At 44.5% G+C, this 17,280-nt stretch overlaps 1 protein-coding gene across 2 annotated transcripts; it reads right to left on the bottom strand.

Annotated features, from left to right (window-relative positions):
- Positions 1-165: 165 nt before the first annotated feature.
- ints2 (integrator complex subunit 2) lies at positions 166-17,154 on the bottom strand. Of its 2 annotated transcripts, none has more exons than XM_076296697.1 (25): positions 17,078-17,154; positions 15,930-16,252; positions 15,347-15,485; positions 14,930-15,032; positions 14,350-14,463; positions 13,888-14,018; positions 13,379-13,549; positions 12,650-12,879; positions 11,961-12,086; positions 11,349-11,420; positions 10,995-11,109; positions 10,497-10,565; positions 10,152-10,286; positions 9,702-9,878; positions 9,163-9,271; positions 8,808-8,912; positions 8,326-8,490; positions 7,768-7,969; positions 6,903-7,028; positions 5,869-6,070; positions 4,994-5,257; positions 4,626-4,733; positions 3,447-3,552; positions 2,819-2,995; positions 166-837 (listed from the first exon to the last, which is right to left on the bottom strand). In XM_076296697.1, exons 2-25 carry the CDS (start codon positions 16,220-16,222, stop codon positions 656-658), a joined length of 3,621 nt encoding a protein of 1,206 aa, XP_076152812.1. In that variant the 5' UTR covers positions 16,223-16,252; positions 17,078-17,154; the 3' UTR covers positions 166-655. The 2 variants fall into 2 exon arrangements, with proteins under 2 accessions (XP_076152812.1, XP_076152811.1); XM_076296696.1 differs by lacking the exon at positions 17,078-17,154 and adding an exon at positions 16,980-17,069.
- Positions 17,155-17,280: the final 126 nt, after the last annotated feature.

Below are 17,280 nucleotides of genomic sequence, written 5' to 3'. Positions count from 1 at the left end.
ATATGAAAGGTCAAAGGTGAAAATCCCAACAAAAATGGACACTTGTTTCGATTGTCTTACGAGAAAAAAATATTCAGTTTGAAAAAAGTCTGGGGAAAGCTTGGATTTCTTCTTGTGGAAAATACATATTTGTAGAAGTAGAAATTACAACAGATCAGAAGAAAGCTTTTTTTCACATATTTTAATGCAAAGTCTAAAAAAGATCAGTGATTACAAAACTAAAACACCTTTTTTTTTACAATGTGTTGGAAAAGATCTGTACAGTGGTCAAGAAAACAGACCAATAATATCTTGCTACCGCATTAGCTCGTTACACATCCAAACAAAAACCAACAGCTTGACAGGGAGGCCTCCCTTTTTAACTGGACTACCTCCATGTCGTCTCCCTTCAATTGCTCTCTCATACCCACCACCCACCTGTCTGAGTTCATGCGGAGCTGGATGATAAATTTGTGACAAAAACACACAATTTGAGGCAAGATCATTCCTTGAGTCTGGTCGTCAAGGCCACTGCTCTGGTCGTCACAGCAGCCATGGTTGTCTTCACAGTAACAGTTCTGGTTGTCACAGTGACCTGCTCTGGTCATTGTGGCCACGGCTTTCACCACTGCCACCACCACCACAACTACCATCACCACCGTCTGGTCCGGCTCCATCACTGGTCCCTCTGCACACTTGACTGGATGATGTCCATGAAGGTGGTCTCTATCTGGTAGCAGAGCTGGACGTCCGGGTCACTTCCCCACGTCCTGTCGCCAGATCTCTTGGGCAGGACAGGTTTGGACAGGCCCAGCACGGACGCTGCATCCTGGGGTCTCTCCCTCAGATACTGCAGCCCTGGAGGACATGGGCACAACAGTGTTAAACCCCAATCATCTGCTTTTAGAGTGAATGAGCTGCAAATTAATGGATACCAATGACAACACACACACTAATGATGGCCTAGGGCCATTAGGAGACCACTGCAAACTTGAATATGGCCGTCAACTCATTCAAATGTCACTCAGCAATAGTGTTAATTTTGTCACCTATTTTTAATTTAGTCTTAGTTGTAGTCTTGTGACGAAATGTCCTTGTTAGTCTGTCATATTTAGTCATTCAAATATCATTTTTGTTAGTCAAGTTTTAGTCAACTAAAAGTCTCGTCATTTTAGTCTAGTTTTAGTCAAAAGAAAACTAAAGGTATCTTAGTCTTAGTCAGTTTTAGTCAACACATTTTAGTCTTTTTTTTTATAACAAATTATTTCTGATTACCATTTGAGTCAAATAGTGTTTCACATCTCAATTTTCCAACAATATTGTGTGTCCACAGGGCTACTCGTCTGTTATAATTACTCATTCTGATTTTTTGTCAGTCAGTATGTTTACATGCACAGGTAGGGATTTGACCATAAACAGTAAAAGATTTGACTGGATCACTGTCATATTCGTAGACCAGTGTTTCTCAAAGTGTGGTCCGGGGATCACTGGTTCTGCAACACTGTCTATGTAAGATATGCCAGTTTAAATCATACAGTATGAATCCACACAATAAGCAAAGTGCAAAGACAATAAGCAAGGTGGTTCAGTGAGTAGGCCTATTGTGTAGACTAATTATAGGCTACTGTTGAAGTAGGTCTAATCTTTTTTTTTTTTTTAGCTAGGGTTAGTTAAGTGGTCCTGAAACTGAAAAAGTCGTAGGCCAAAGTATTAAAGTTTTACTCCGCCTCGCTAGATGGCGATATGCGCCCAAACACAACACATTCCCCAAACAGACTCTCCATCTTAGCCATAGCTAACTTGCTAGCGAACTTTCCATATTAGCTTACTTGCTAGCAAACTTTGCATCATCAGTCTAACTAGTTAAATAGTTGACATTACATGATGAACATTTTCGTATGGACATTCTGGGGGATGTTAATTTGTATGAGAGAAGCTTCAACTTCTGGGTATGTAGTATTGTGGCATAAAGCTTAGGTAGTTAGCTTGCTAACTCTGGCAGAACTCTCCAGTGTTCTTGTTCCATGTAGTTTCGTGTTGCAGCAACAGCACGTAGACTAGCCTACAGGAAAGCTGTTGCGTATGAACTCATTCGGAATATTTTGAAAACGTTAACAGCTAGATATTCTGTCTTCTCATTTTGTAGACGAAAATGAAGAGATTTTATCTTAGTTTTTATTTCATGCAAAACATTTTAGTCTCGTCTTTTTTCGTCAATAATAATGCATCTTAAGATAGTCTTAGTCAGTGTTTCAGGACATTACTGCCGTCTCGTCATCGTCTAGTCTTAGTCATGAAAAAAAAAGGTCGTTGACGAACATTTCCTCTCGTCTCGTCTGACGAAATTAACACTACTCGGCAACCTTAGGATGACATCAGCAAAATGTGCAATGGTCTCAATTTTTTCCAGAGCTGTATGACTGATCAAAGCAAAATGATCATAAAGTAAGACCGAGAGTGAAAGAAGAAATAAAATTGTCAGAATGACTCCGCTCTCTCTGGTGACAAACCAAGGGCAAGTGTCAAGGCCAACACCCTGTGTGTCTCATATTTCTCGGAAGCCAGTATGCTCAATTTGTGTTATTTGGTTGTTTTGTATTGTGTGTATGTTTATCCATGATTTTACAAAAGACATTTTCGAAGTACTGTCCATAGTGTCCATTTTATGTCAACAAGTCAGATCATAGAAGCCAGATTGTGTTAAAATGACAAGAAAATGACAATACTGATGATAATCAGTGATTCAAATCTAGTAATGGAAAAGAAAATATGCAGATGACTGAACAACACAGTAACAACACACACACGCGTGCGTGCGGCCGCAAACACACACACTCACTGGCAATGAGTGGATCGATGTCCCTCTCCTCAGTGGCGACGTCCGCAGCACACACCTGGCCCACCTGCACCAGCAGGGCGAACACATCCTCGTAGAGTGGCGGAAAGGCCTGGCAGAAGGACGCCAGGCAGGGCAAAGTGGGCATGAAGAACGAGTGGCGCTTCTTACGAGTCAGCACTGGCCACCGCACACAAAACAAACAAACAAACAAACAAACAAACAAACAAACAACACAGTATGAAAGTATTAGAAGTAATTATTTTCGTTAAGCAAATTCAATGCTTGTCAATGTGTTAACATTGCACACTTCAGCTGTTAAAGATGTTGCTCTATGGAGTACACATGAGTCAAGACTACAGTTACACGACAGGAAGGAGGATTTCTCCACCGCCACTTTACAACATCAAGCAGTTGAACAAGATCATCAAGGTTAAAACGTTGGTGAGTAATGAAACACAGTGGCTGCATTCAACTGAGACCAGCATGTGTGTGTGTGTGTTTTGGGGGGTCACAGGAAACGGAAAGAGAGAAACATATAACTAGACTTCTATATATACACATTGCCTGCTAAAAGCAGTGTTTCAGTTCCTCTAAGAGAAGAGAAGAGGGCTAAGCTGAGTGGCTGCACCTGTGAGGAGAGTAGCCATGACGCTAACAGCCAGGCGAGCCACGCTCAGTGACTTGGGCAGGGCATACTGGGTGCACAGATGAGACAGCAGCTGGATGGCAAAGATCTGGGAGGGGGAGGGAAAATCACATTTATTTGATAAACCATCAATCAATCAATAAATACATTAACCAATCAAACACAAAAGTACATTTTCTGGACTTCCTCTCCATGACCATGACCACAGCCGCAATACAAAAGCAAACCTATAACAAAATCTTTGCTTGACTGCTAATCAACTAGGGCTTAAAGGCATCCTTAACAGTTTTTTGACTTTAACATCATGTTTCCAAAATCATTTTGATGGCACATAACTACATAACATGACAAATGGCACTTCTGCCATTGCCTGAGCGGCCCTCCGTAGGCGATTACCGACCAACTTTCTAGTTTTGGGAAGGAAACACACACACACACCCCACACACACACTTTGAAATCAAAACACAAAACAGCTGCTATTATACAGGATCTTTTTCTACAGACTGCTGTCAGTGCATTCCCTCTATATTACATCGGAGTTATTCATACATGTCTGTATATTTAGTTATTTTATTATTGTGCTTCTCAATCAGAGGAGGATCTCAAGAGCAAATCTCGTGATGGGTGCTTAAAGCAACACCAAAGAACTTTTCCTCTGTCGCACACACTATTTGTTTATCCAGCACCAGCTTTGCAAATAACAATGTCCACAGACAAGGTAGAATATGTTGCATGATTTTAAGAAAGTACGATGTATTGCGACATCAGATGCAAGTCAATTTTGTAGTTTCTCATGTCTCATTCCATCGAACTACAGATCCGCTACCCGATCCGGCAAACTTACATAGTGCGGTTATAGCCGATAGAGGGCCGCGAATGCAGAAAGTGCCGTTCACCCTGTTACGAGTTGATGAACCACTGAAACGATTTTGGAAACATTATTTTAAGGTACAAAAAACTCTTTGGTGTTGCTTTAAAAGACTTCGCTATATACAGTTATTGGTGTTCATTTCTGCTTGCTGTTGGGATATTTTAGTGGAACCATACAAGTACCTCTTCCCAGGCACATGCACACACACAAACACACACACACACACACACACATTAATGCACAACAAGTACATACAAACACACACAAAGACTCACACACATACACACACCTGTTTCTCCAGCTGAGGCTGGGCCAGCAGCTCGGGGATGAAGTCCAGGCAGATGTGAATGGAGGGAATTCCAGCTACTGTGAGTGGCAGAAGAGCCTGAGGGTAACCCTGGAGAGACAGAACAAAAACAGAGAGAGAGAGAGAGAGAGAGAGAGGTTGACAATGAGCTCTGTGGATTTCTCTGTTTTTTTTTTTGCCACCGTACCCAGACCACATTTTGGTGACAGATCAAATGGTAAATGGGCTGCATTTATGTATAATAGCACTTATCTGATCAACAGAGAACTCACAGCACACAAGCAGATGCCTCTTGTTCATTTATTCACACTCAGCCTATCAACGAGTGTAAGCGTCTAGCGCTAGTGTACCTGGAAGTGCACCAGCTTGGCAATGTTGGGGTCAGCGATGAACATCTGATGCAGCAGGCAGCAGATGAGACACTGCACCTCCCGCAGGTCGCTTAGCAACCCCCCTTCTTCCTCCTCCATCGCCGCGCCCGCAGCGCCACCCGTTGGCTTCGCTTTGTCGCCCCGCATTATGTGGAGAAGGCTCTCGGCCCCGCCGCCTGCTACTTGCTCCTTCCCCGCAATGGGAAGACACACCTCCAGCAGGATCTGCACCGCGGCGCTGTCCTAGAGGTCAGGGGTTGGTAGGAGTTCAAAGGTCAAAACAGAGGAAAAGGAAAAAGACTTCTGCAGATATCAATGCAAAAATAACAAATAACTTTACCATAAGTAAAATATGACACAGTAATATTTCAGGAATCTGGAAAAACAGATTGTAGTGCTAAGTGTGCATATCTTTTCTTAAATATGCATGTTTATATATGTTTATATATATATATATGCATGTTTATATATGTTAATATATATATATATATATATATATATATATATATATATATATATATATATATATATATATATATATATATATATATATATATATATATATATATATATATATATATATATATATATATATATTGTATTCTGTATTTTCACCCAAATGCAAGTGTGAAAGTCCAGTCCCTCACATGTGTGTATGTGTGTAAAGTTACTGCTTTTTAGCAGACGTTTTTATTTCAAGGGACACAACGGTGCATTCAGGAATCAAACCTGGGTCGAATGTCAGGCTGCGACACTACTGCTGCTCCACCATGCGTGTGTGTGTGTGTGTGTGTGTGTGTGTGTGTGTGTGTGTGTGTGTGTGTGTGTTTGGTTGTTTGCGTCTGTTCACAGACCTGTGCAGAGAGCAGGGCGTTCTTCAGCTCCTCGCGGGTGACCTCGGGTGTGTCCGGTTGCCCGCTCAGGCCCAGGTTAGAGATGGTCTGCGTCTGGCGCTCCATGTCGGCCATCTCTTTCAGGTGGGCGTTCAGGTAGGCCTTGGAGGCCAGCAGGTAGCCGTTCAACATGTGCAGGGTGATGTCCATGAGCGGAGGACACCTGAGAATAAACCAGAAGACTCATCATTATACACAGACACACATCATACCATTAACATAAGAAAAACACACAGACACACACAGACACATACACACACAAACAATGTCAGCAAAATTCACATGAAAGCATTCAGACACATGGGCAAACACACAAATGCACACACACACTGCTACTCTCACAGCTGTAGCGGCTTTCCTGCAACTTTAAATAGATTTGTTTACCATCATTTTGTATTTTGTTTTGTCTGGATGTCTGGAGTTCTATGCAAATGCAATCTCCAATCAATCACATCATGCAGGCTATATACATACATGTTGAATGTTGAGGAGAAGCATACAGGAAGACAACAGGACAAATGTGGCTAACCCTGGGTGACTGTGTGACTATGCACCAGCATTCTGTCATGCAATACCTGCAGGCCCTGGGGTCACAGTCCAGCACTATGATAGAGTCAACACATCCACACTTCCCTACACATCAAGAATGATATACAGCTCTGGAAAAAATGAAGAGACCACTGCACATTTTTCTGATGTCATCCTACGGTTGCTGAGTGACATTTGAATGAGTTGACGGTCATGCTCAAATTTGCAGTGGTCTCTTAATTTTGAATATGACCGTCAACTCATTCAAATGTCACTCAGCAACTGTAGGATGAGAACAGAACAGAAACATTTGCAGTGGTCTCTTAATTTTTTCCAGAGCTGTATATGCAATATATGTTAACTAAGGGGTTAAAATATATAGCCTATATACTAGTTAAGTATAACGAAAACTGGACAAATATGACTAAGAAGTGACTATGGATTAGCGCTGTTTAGTGTTCTAATACCTGAAGACCCTGGGGTCACAGCGCAGGACTATGATGGGGTCCACCATCAGGTCATTCTGGGTGTAGCGCGGCTTCCTCAGGAGCTTCACCGAAGGCTGCAGGGCGTTCACCGTCATCACCCACAGCCTGGGACACACACACAAGGTTTGAGAATCAATTATCAATTATTGTTACATTATACTTGCATAACAGAGTAAAATGATTGGGGTTTGACTCGTGTACACTGTAGCAATGTATAATAATAGTGTTAAAGGGAAACTTGGCAGGATTAGCTATATTTCCCCCTCTGCTGGAGAAGTTGTGCATTATGCTATTTCAAACGGTGGAAAAAGGTAACAATAAAGCACATGGATTTGTTTACAAGCTAGCGAAACGGTTAACATAAGTTCGACAGAACAATGTGGATGTTACAAGGTAAGAAACGCGATTCAAAGCGAGTTTCTTGTTTCTCACTTCTCTTACCGGGACAGTAGTCCCAATGTTGCAAGGTTGGTTTTCCGCCTGCCTGGGGAGGCTAGGGGACGCTAGGGGGAGCGGGAAAAAAATGGAAAAACCATTTTCACCGGAACAGGTCATTTAACCATCCAAATGATTTCTAAACGGGTTTATTAAGTTGAAATAGTTGTAAAGTTCCCCTTTAACACTGTATGTGCTGTGCTGATTCACAGAGTGGGGGTGGCAGTCTGTGAGGAGGGAGATGAAGGCCTAACATGTGGTTTAGACCTTTAAGTACACATAGTTTTGAAATATAGTAGAAACTATAGGAAAAATGGAAGAGCTGGCAGGCAAAAAACAAAATGGAAGACACACCAGCACCCAGGCTCCACCGTGCCCCTCGGCTACACTTCACCCTCCTGCTGCTCACCTGCGAGGCATGACTGTGTTGAGCACCATCCACAGCTTGTTGAGCGTCTGCAGCACCTTGCGGGGGACGCCGTCGTCCAGGAGCAGCCCCATGCTGGCCGTCAGGGCCTCGGCGTACGGGATCAGGTCGCTGGGCGACAGCAGGGCCAGGTGCTCCAGCATCTCCAGTAGTCGTGTCTGGCTAGATGGAAGCTTCTGGAACGCTTTGGGGGGGAATTGGTGGTGCATCATGACTCCATGCATTACATCTTATTATATATATATCTGTGTATCTGACCTCTTTACGGAGATAATTAAATGGATATATTTTGCAATCCACTTATTCATCATGTGTACTAACATTCACATGGCAAATAACTGTTTAGGAGTTAGTGTGTGTGTGTCAGTTTTTCTGGGCATGTGTGCTTGTCTGTGTGTGTGTGTGTGTGTGTGTGTATATATATATATGTGTGATTTCCTGTATGTGTGTCTGTATGTGTCTTCAAGCTCTTACAGCTGTGTTTGTGTTTGTGTTTGTGTGTGTGTGTGTGTGTGTGTACACATGAGTGCGCATCCTCACCTTCCTGCAGCTGTGTGTGTGTGTACAGGCAGGTGGGACTGGTCAGCAGTATCCTGCGCAGCAGGGGCAGTGTGCCTGTCACCTCCTCCTCCTTCAGCCAGTCCTCCACCATGCACAGGTGAGGGTAGTTAGTGGCCAGCAGACGCAACAGGGCAGAGTGCAATCCTGAGGGGGAGAGAGAGAGGGGAGGGAGAAAGACCGAGAGAGAGAGAGAGAGAGAGAGGGAGGGAGAAAGACCGAGAGAGAGAGAGAGGGAGGGAGAAAGACAGAGAGAGAGAGTCATGATAGAGAGAGAGGGAGGGAGGGAGGGAGACAGGGAGGGAGAGAGAGACAGAGAAAGAGAGGGGGAGAGATGTTCACAGCAAGACAAATTAGTGGACTGAATGAAGCATTAGTTAGGAAGGTCTTAGTTCCTTGTATCCCATCATTAACGCTGCCAAGGCGCCAATAGAAATGGGAATGGCTACAGTCCAACTTCTTACCCCCAAGCTCTTTCTGTAGTCCCTGGGCCTGGCCAATGAGGTATTTAATGGGAATCTGGTCCATCAGGGCTGCAGAGTAGGACTTTGGCTTCTTCTGCATTTGGGCTGAAAGCAGAGAGTTAGGGATGTATAGAAAGAAAGAATGAGAAAGAACGAGAACGAGAACGAGAAAGAGAAAGAGAAAGAGAAAGTTAAGTGTCTTCAGGATAAGTCTCAACAAACCAGGGCAGAGTTGTGACTGCTGCTGTGGAAACAATGTAAGTCAACAAACAAAGCACAGGCTGTTAATTAAGTCATGTTAATTACTACCTCATTAGAGGGGCAGAGGACTCCGAAGAGAGAACACTGTACTCACCCAGTGACTTGGTGTTAGCTAGCAGTGCCTCCTCGTAGGACAGGATGTAGTAGAGGATGAGGAGCTGGGCTGTGATACTGAAACGGGAACGCCCGCGCCCACCATCCCCCTGAGAGAGAGAGAGAGAGAGAGAGAGAGAGAGAGAGAGAGAGAAGAGAGGGAGAGAGAAGAGAGGGAGAGAGAGAGAGAGAGAGAGGGGGAGAGAGAGAGAGAGAAGAGAGATAGAGACAGAGAGAGAGGGAGAGAGAGAGCGAGAGAGAAGAGAGAGAGAGAGACAGAGAGAGAGAGAGAGAGAGAGAGAGAGAGAGAGATCCGTGAGGAACAGTAATGTGCAAGAGGGACACAAAGGGATAAACACTGGAAGTTTTGTTGATATAAATTGTTTGAAATCAAGGAAAGTTATGTGAGCATACTTACTAACTAGCAGCCAACTTGAACTTCAGGTGGATTAGATATTGCATGGTTATAAAGGTACAAAGCACCAGATAATACACTTGAATACACCATGTTATGTGTTCAGTCAGCAGGACCCGACCTACCCCTGTCACTCCCTGAAAGACGTTGAGGATCTCCTGTTCCGTGACTGGCTGGTTAGTGGCCTCTGGGTTGGCCTTGGAGGCGGGGGTGAGAATGGAGTTGATGTAGACATCGATGAGTGGGAGGAGCTGGGTATGCAAAGGGGTGGAGCTCTCACACAGCTGTCTGAAGATCCAGTCCTGAGGGATGACGATCACTCACACACACACACACACACACACACACACACACACACACACACACACACACACACACACACACACACACACACACACACACACTTTTTATTACTATAGAATTTGCTGCCAATACAAAACACTATACAAAACTGATGTTTATGCAATCAAATGATTACATATAATGCTTAAGATAATTTAGATTGAATTAGATGATGCATCCACCAATAAGCTTTGGGATGAGCTGGTGACTGGTTCTACTTGCTGCCATCTTACCTTGATGGAGACCTTGTGTTTGGTGAAGGCTCGGCTCCTCAGCAGCTGGTAGATGCAGTGCACGGGCAGGAAGCCTGTGATGTTTGCACTCAGGTTGTTGGTGACGGGCACCCGGACTGCATGGGCAGTGACCACCTATGGCACACACATCCAAGTCTCTTTACAGCACAACTTATATCCTTACATGGTACAGATGAGGATCATTTCAACCCAAACAATCAAAACACACAATGACAAAATCGCCGGCTTCAGGTGACATCGATAGGAAGTACACCACACAAGACCAAAATGGGAAGTTACTTCAGAACAGTATTTGGTTCGTGCAAGGTCTGTGCAATAGGATACCTGTTCAGTGAAGATCTCTTGGGTGAAAATGGTCTTCATCTTGCTCAGAGAGCTTGGTTTAATGGCAATCTATGGAGAAAGATGAGCATTTGATTCAGTAATAAGCATTGTGCAGGATTTCATTGCGGCATTCATTTTAGCCACAATTAATGGATCTTCAGTACATCAAACAGCCACATTTCTGCTACCTAAGAGTTTTGCTTAACATTAGGGCTGCCACTAACAACTTTTTTTCTACTAATTAACCTACAGACTGTTTTAGTTGATTTTAACCTAAACGACCGGGAAAAGACTGCTAATGTGGTACCCACATGGCAGGGCACAGTTCCCCCACAAATTCAAATTCACAATATCTTTTTATTCTTTTTAATTTAACCACTGCAACCTGTAGGGGCTGCAATGGCAACGTCTCATATCAAAAATAGGCATAGTGTGTATTTGCACTAGCGTTTTGTACTATTGAAGTGGTCAGGCTGTCTGCTGTCAGTGACCGCTCACCTTCATTCCCAGAGTAGAACACACCAGCTCAATGATGGCACTCAGTTGGTTGCTGTGGAAATACATGGCGACCAGTAACAGCATCTCCCCAAAGGAAGCAGACACTCCAGCAGCACTGAGGAGGAGGGATGGAAGGACAAGTGGAAAGACAGAGAGAAAGAACAGAATAAAGAAAGAAAGCAAGAAAGGAAGGAAGGAAAGAAAGAAAGAAAGACTTCTCTTTAAAACTAGAGAACAGAATGAGACACTTCTGAAAAAAAATATTCCATTTAAAGACTACATTCTGGAGAGTTTACTTCAGCAATACAACTTCACAACATTGTAAAAAATGTTCAAAGCTTTACACTGTCTCACCTTTCAAAGTACTCCTCCTCTTTGATCATCCAGCTGAGCCACATGACCATCAGCTGCTCTTGCTCTGGGGTGCTGCAGAGAGGGCACAACAGGAGACTCAGGAGGACACACAAACCCACCAGCTCTCACAGGCACCACCACACACAGCCACCAGAGGGCACAACACTTGACTCAGACCAGATAGGATATAGCAGTGGTTCTCAACCCTGCTCCTGGGACTCAGCTGATACAGACAGTCCATCTGTCACACATCTTTCACAGCAAGCAAAACCAGGTGTGTTCAACTGATTAAAAAGTACCAACGGTGAGTTTGCCCAGGAGCACTGGAGACAAGACAGGTGGGGAAAATGCGGAGGGACGGAGGTGTTAGGATGGAGGAGGGAGTAGGGCTCCCTACCGGAGTTAGGGAAATCAACTCCCACACACTCCAGGGGGGGCAATGAAGGACGTGGTATGTGAAGTTTGAAGGCAGAGGTGTGTTCAAATTTGGCAAATCTTCTACCACTAATCTTGATTCTTTCAACAGTCCTCGGTACACTTCTGTGAGGTTTGTGTGAGTGGGGTGTTGATGTGCGAGTGGGGTGTTGATGTGCGTGGTTGAGTGCGCTGTACCTGACTAGCGTGGGGAAGGCCAGCAGCTTACAGAAGGCCAGAGAGACGAAGCGCACGCCGGCGGGGGTGGCCGGAGGACGACTGGTCATCAGCTGCAGCAGCTGCTCAGCCTCCTCGTCTGTGGGCCTGAGGGGTGGAAAACACACACACACACACACGCGCGCACACACACACACACACACACACACACACACACACACACACACACACACACACACACACACACGCACACACGCACACACACACGCACACGCACACGCACACACACACGAACATTAACTGAGTAAGAAACAGTAAAGCCAGTAAAACTGTCTTCATTATCCACCTTGTAATCACATTCAGAGTGCTTGCTATTTTCATTGTTACGTATTATGTTGTTACATGTTTTGTATCTGTAAAAAGAACCTTTAACACAATCACATTTATCAACTAACAGGTTGTTTGAGTAGTTGGGAAACAATTTTTTAATTCAGTTGATGTCATGATCCAGTTTGTATACACATTCAGAGTACTCAGATGTTTTAAATATTATGTTGTTTTTGTATGCGTGTGTCGCTTTGGACAAAGGCGTCTGCAAAATCCCATAACCATAACAGCTACAGTAACAGTTCCTTCGTTGATCAAATAAAGGCATGGGTTGAGGCTCTACCAGTGGAGAGAGCGCCGATGGGTGGCGCTTGGCCTCTCACCTGAGCCCAGCGATGCCCATGAGGGCGCAGTAGAGGCGCAGCAGAGCGCTGGCCTTCACCACGTGCTCTTCCCTCAGGCCCGAGTAGCCCCCAGCGCCCCCTCCGCTGCTGCCGCCGCCCTCGCTGTCGTTGGGCACGTGGGTGCTACGTGAGCGCGGCAGGATGGCCACCAGCTCCAGCAGGAGCTGCCGACGCATCTGCCATAGCACCGAGCTGCTCTCACGCTTCCTCTGGAGGATGAAAGGGAGGGAGAGAGAGAGAGAGAGAGACAGAGAGAGAGAATGAGAGAGAGAGAGAGAGAGAGAGAGGTGGTAAGAGGGAGAAATGGAAGGGGATGGAAGGCGAAGGAGGAGAAAAAGAAAAAGATGGGTAGATTGACAGAAATGAAGAGAGGAAGTAAAGAGAGATAAGTGAGTGGAGGCAGAGTAACAGGATAGCAGATGAAAGCAGGAAGGAGAGACAAAAAGAAAGTACACAAGATAATGGGAAGACAGCAGAAGAGAGTAAGAGAGAGGGAGGGAGGGAGAGGAAAAAAGAGGGGGAGTGAGGTTGGGCCATGAGAACATGGGAATGCATTAAAACTTCTGTTACTCAAAATGTGCGCAATAAAATCTCTTCTGTGTTTTTCTTCTGTGGACTGTTTATTACTCTGCCTCATTGTGTGTGTGTGTGTGTGTGTGTGTGTGTGTGTGTGTGTGTGTGTGTGTGTGTGTATCTGCATGGCGTTACCTGCTGGCCGTTGCGGATGAACAGGCCGAACCAGGTGCGCACTTTGCTGTTGGTACCCAGTAGGAGTCCGCTGACGAAGGACACCAGAGGGCTGACCGCCTCGTCGCTTGAGTCGGGCTTATAGTCCAGAGTCAGAGCCACGCCCAGGCCAGGCAGGTGACACTCCTCCACCTGAGAGAGCACAGCTTGTGTTTACACTTAGGGAAACCAGAACATCATCATCAACTTGTACCATATGATTATGTAGCAAGTCATAACAATAATTTCCTTCAGACAATGCTTTTGCCATTTTCCATTTAATACTTACTAGCCTTTTTAAAAAATAATAATTTTCAGTAAAATGTGGCAATGTTTTTTCCCTGCTTTTTCTAGACTGCCAAGAGTATTCACCTTTGTAGGCTGTTCTGGATATTTGTAGTTAAAGCTAGTTGTTTTTGTCATTTGTATGGTTTAATATGAATGAGGCAAGCCAAAAATGTCAGTGGTGCTGTTTGGTTGTGTGAGCTCACCACCATGGCGCGGATGTTGAGGGCCTGGGTGGGGTTCATTTGACAGAGCTGCCGCAGAGCCTCGGTCCGCCGCCGGCCCCCGACACTCTCCTCGTCCTGCCGCTCGCCGCTCTTAATCAGACCCCGGCACACTGCAGTTACACACAGAAACACAGGAAAATTGGGAAAAACATTCATCCTCTGAATAGAAAAAATAAGTAACAGAAGTAGTCTTTTTTTATGTGGTCAACATTTATTTTTAGCATTTTTTGCCTAGATAATTTTGGGTTTGGCCTTGTTGAGGTGTACAATTGTGCACTTAAAAGAGGTGATACAGTGATGGGCAGTTAAAAGCGGGTCTTTCGATCTTTAAACACATTAAGAACAGTCCTTTAACCTATAAAATATTAATCATACAATTTAACAATTTTAACTATTTTGAAGGTAGATTGCATCGGGAAAAGCTAAAACGACAAAACGTACCTTCATTGAAGCTGTCGGGGACATTGGCAACAAGCAGACAGAGAAACCACTCTCCATTACGAACATGAAGCAGCGCTTCAGCCACATCAACAATGGGCAACAAGGATGGCAGCTCTGTCAAGGACACAAACATAACCAGAGAAGAACTTGTAAGAAGGGTGCGCTCAAGCCTTTTCGGTGCTCACAGTCCAGGACCAAAGGGTCAGAGAAACTGGCTGGGCTACTTCCAAGAGACTTAACCCAGGGGTGACCGGAGCACTCAGAGAACTTTTAAACTTGTTTTATTATGGTGCACAATCAACTGATGTTGACGCACTGCGTCCTCAGAGTCAAAAAGAAATACAACCAGAGAAGAATCAATGAACAAAATAATACGACTGAATAATGGGCAAGATATTTAGTCTACATCCACGGTCATTGCTGGATTCTGACTATAAAACCCAGTAAATGGATACTGAAAAGGGTCAGAGTCAAGGTTTCAATTTACAAGTTCAAGGATAGACCTGTTTTACATGCTACAGAGTGCTATTCTACCCACACAGAAGGCCTAAATCACTAAACATAAATGAGGTGTGTGTACCTGCTTGAAGAATACAGAGGACGTCTGCAAGTTCCTCCAGGTACACAGAACTCTCAAACAGCTCTGACGACTTCATAAAAAACTCCCCGTTTGAGTCAGCCACCTGCAAAATGTGATACACAGGGGTGTGAGAAAACATTACCCTTTGCTATAAAAACCTATTTCGAGTTCCAATATTTTTTGATCAGTCTTTCTTGAGTGCTTATGCACAGACTTGTACAATGACATGCAAAACAGACACATAGATGCACAAGACAATAATACTGTTCTGCAAACACATTTTTACACATTAATAGTGATTTGGGGCAGCAGTAGCTCTGGAGGTGGAGGAGTAATTCAGCACCAGGAAAAGGCGCAACATAAATGCAGTTCATTTACCATTTTTAACACATTGCAAACTGTAGCACTTTTCTTTACCTTGTTCATGATGACCAGCAGCTCGCTGAGGGCGAGCCTGAGCCTGTGCAGAGGGTCACTGTGCTCAAAGTCCAGCGTGAGTCCGCGCTGAAGCTGGGACACCAGCATACTCTCCCCATTAGAACCACCTGCCTTGTGTCTGTGAGAAAGAAGTGGTGATGCTAGAGGTACAGTAACTTCCTGTTTATTAGCCACATTGTGTATTTAGCCGACAAAACCATATTAATAACATATGAACTGCCCCCTGTATTAACCTTATAGCTGAAGAAATTTAGCAAAGTCAATGTATACTTGTGGTTGGGAAATTACGGTAGCAGGGTGGTTTTCCAGACAGTGCCTGTAAGGATTACTGTATGCGTGTATCAACATGTTTCCCAGACATGAACTAAGCCTGGTCCTCGATGAGATCTTCAATGATCACCGCTGAAAGGGGGATTTTAATCTAGGACTAGGTTTACTGGCTCTTATGTCAACAAAGACCTTGGTGTTTAGGTAGAAAACTTCAATATCATCTAAAATCTCTCTGTGGGCGGCAACAAAGGCTAAGGGCAGGTGCGTTACAACTCAGCGATCTGGGTGTTACCTGAGCTGCTGTTCCTTCCTGGCGTCCTGCTCTAGAGCATGGAAGTCTACTGAGAGCAGAGCCACAATGGAGTTCACTGCTTCCACCCCGGACAGCAGCCTGAGGATGAGTTTCTTGTCCTGGGCCCAGGTTTTGCTCTGGTCAGCTGGGGCGCAGAGGGCCATCCGCACCAGGCAGGGAAGAAGCAGCCTCAGCTCCGGGTCACTGAGGGCAGCCAGCCGAGCCACATCCACCTTCTGCATGGCCTCGAAGGCATACGGGCTGACAAACTGCAAGCCCGCACTGTCGGACATCTTGTGTCAGCCCTCCTGAACTTGGTTACACTGGAAGGCAGAAAAGTTTGATAAGAACAGCAAAGATCAGCAACTGACAGTCAGGATCTAGCACTTCAAACACTGACAAGTGACACTACAGCAGAGTTACTTCCAAGAACAGGATCATAATGTGTAACCAGCCATTCCAATAGGTTAACAGTGTATGTGACATACATTACAAAGATTATCATGCCTAAGAACTAAAGATGGATTCTGACAGCTGGCAACAACGTTATATGAATCAAAATGCACACATCGGGCCATTCACAAGCCAAGGCCATGACAGCTGTTCATTTCAGTCCTTCCCTCGCAACAAGATTTGAGTTCTATCAGACCACACAACCATGGTTAACAATTCAGACACAAGTGTACTAAGTTTACCATAGGCTAACAAGGTAACGTTAGCTAACTATGCTAGCCAAGATGCTCTTCTGACTTTTATATTCAGGATACACTGTTACTATGTAAATAGCTGTTTACACCGCGTCGTTTAGAGTTACTTGTTGGTCCACCTTTCAAGTAAAACTACGGCTTCGTAAACAGAGGTTGTATACGGAAAACGGTGCAAGACATACGGATTTCGATATCAATGGTGGCTAGCCGTATGTGTTAGCTTATTAGCACAGCTGTTTAGCTAGGTAGTTCTAGACAGTTTAGTAGTATTCAGCTATTTTTGTACAGGGGTACTTCCAGCAAAGTTGTTTAGTTATTTGGGAGTACTAAGGGTATGTCTTACCTGTTTATTTCACCTACTTCTTGCTATCTGAATAAACTACGTGCTACGGTGTTGTTGCTTATATTAGCAGCCAATGCTGCCAGACGCTAATAACTCACATAGGCGGCGGAAAGCGAAGACCGTGCAGCATGGGTCTGAGAAACCAAACGTGATTGGCTGGGGGGCCTACCGCTTGTCTTTCCGACTTGAACAAAAGAACCGTACAGAATGAATGAACCAGGAGGACAGGAAACCACTACATGGGGCAAGGAGCCAGTCTTAATACTTCTAAAAGCAGTTTGCTTCAATTTGCTTTGTTTTA

Source organism: Alosa pseudoharengus, unplaced genomic scaffold (genome assembly GCF_046254945.1).
Source record: "Alosa pseudoharengus isolate Yale_2024_CS ecotype anadromous, Long Island Sound unplaced genomic scaffold, YU_APseudo_1.1 YU_APseudo_1.1_scf_20, whole genome shotgun sequence".
Classification (NCBI taxonomy): Eukaryota; Metazoa; Chordata; class Actinopteri; order Clupeiformes; family Clupeidae; genus Alosa; species Alosa pseudoharengus.
The sequence above is the reverse complement of the archived record's forward strand: the minus strand, read 5'-3'. Positions and strand labels throughout refer to the sequence as shown.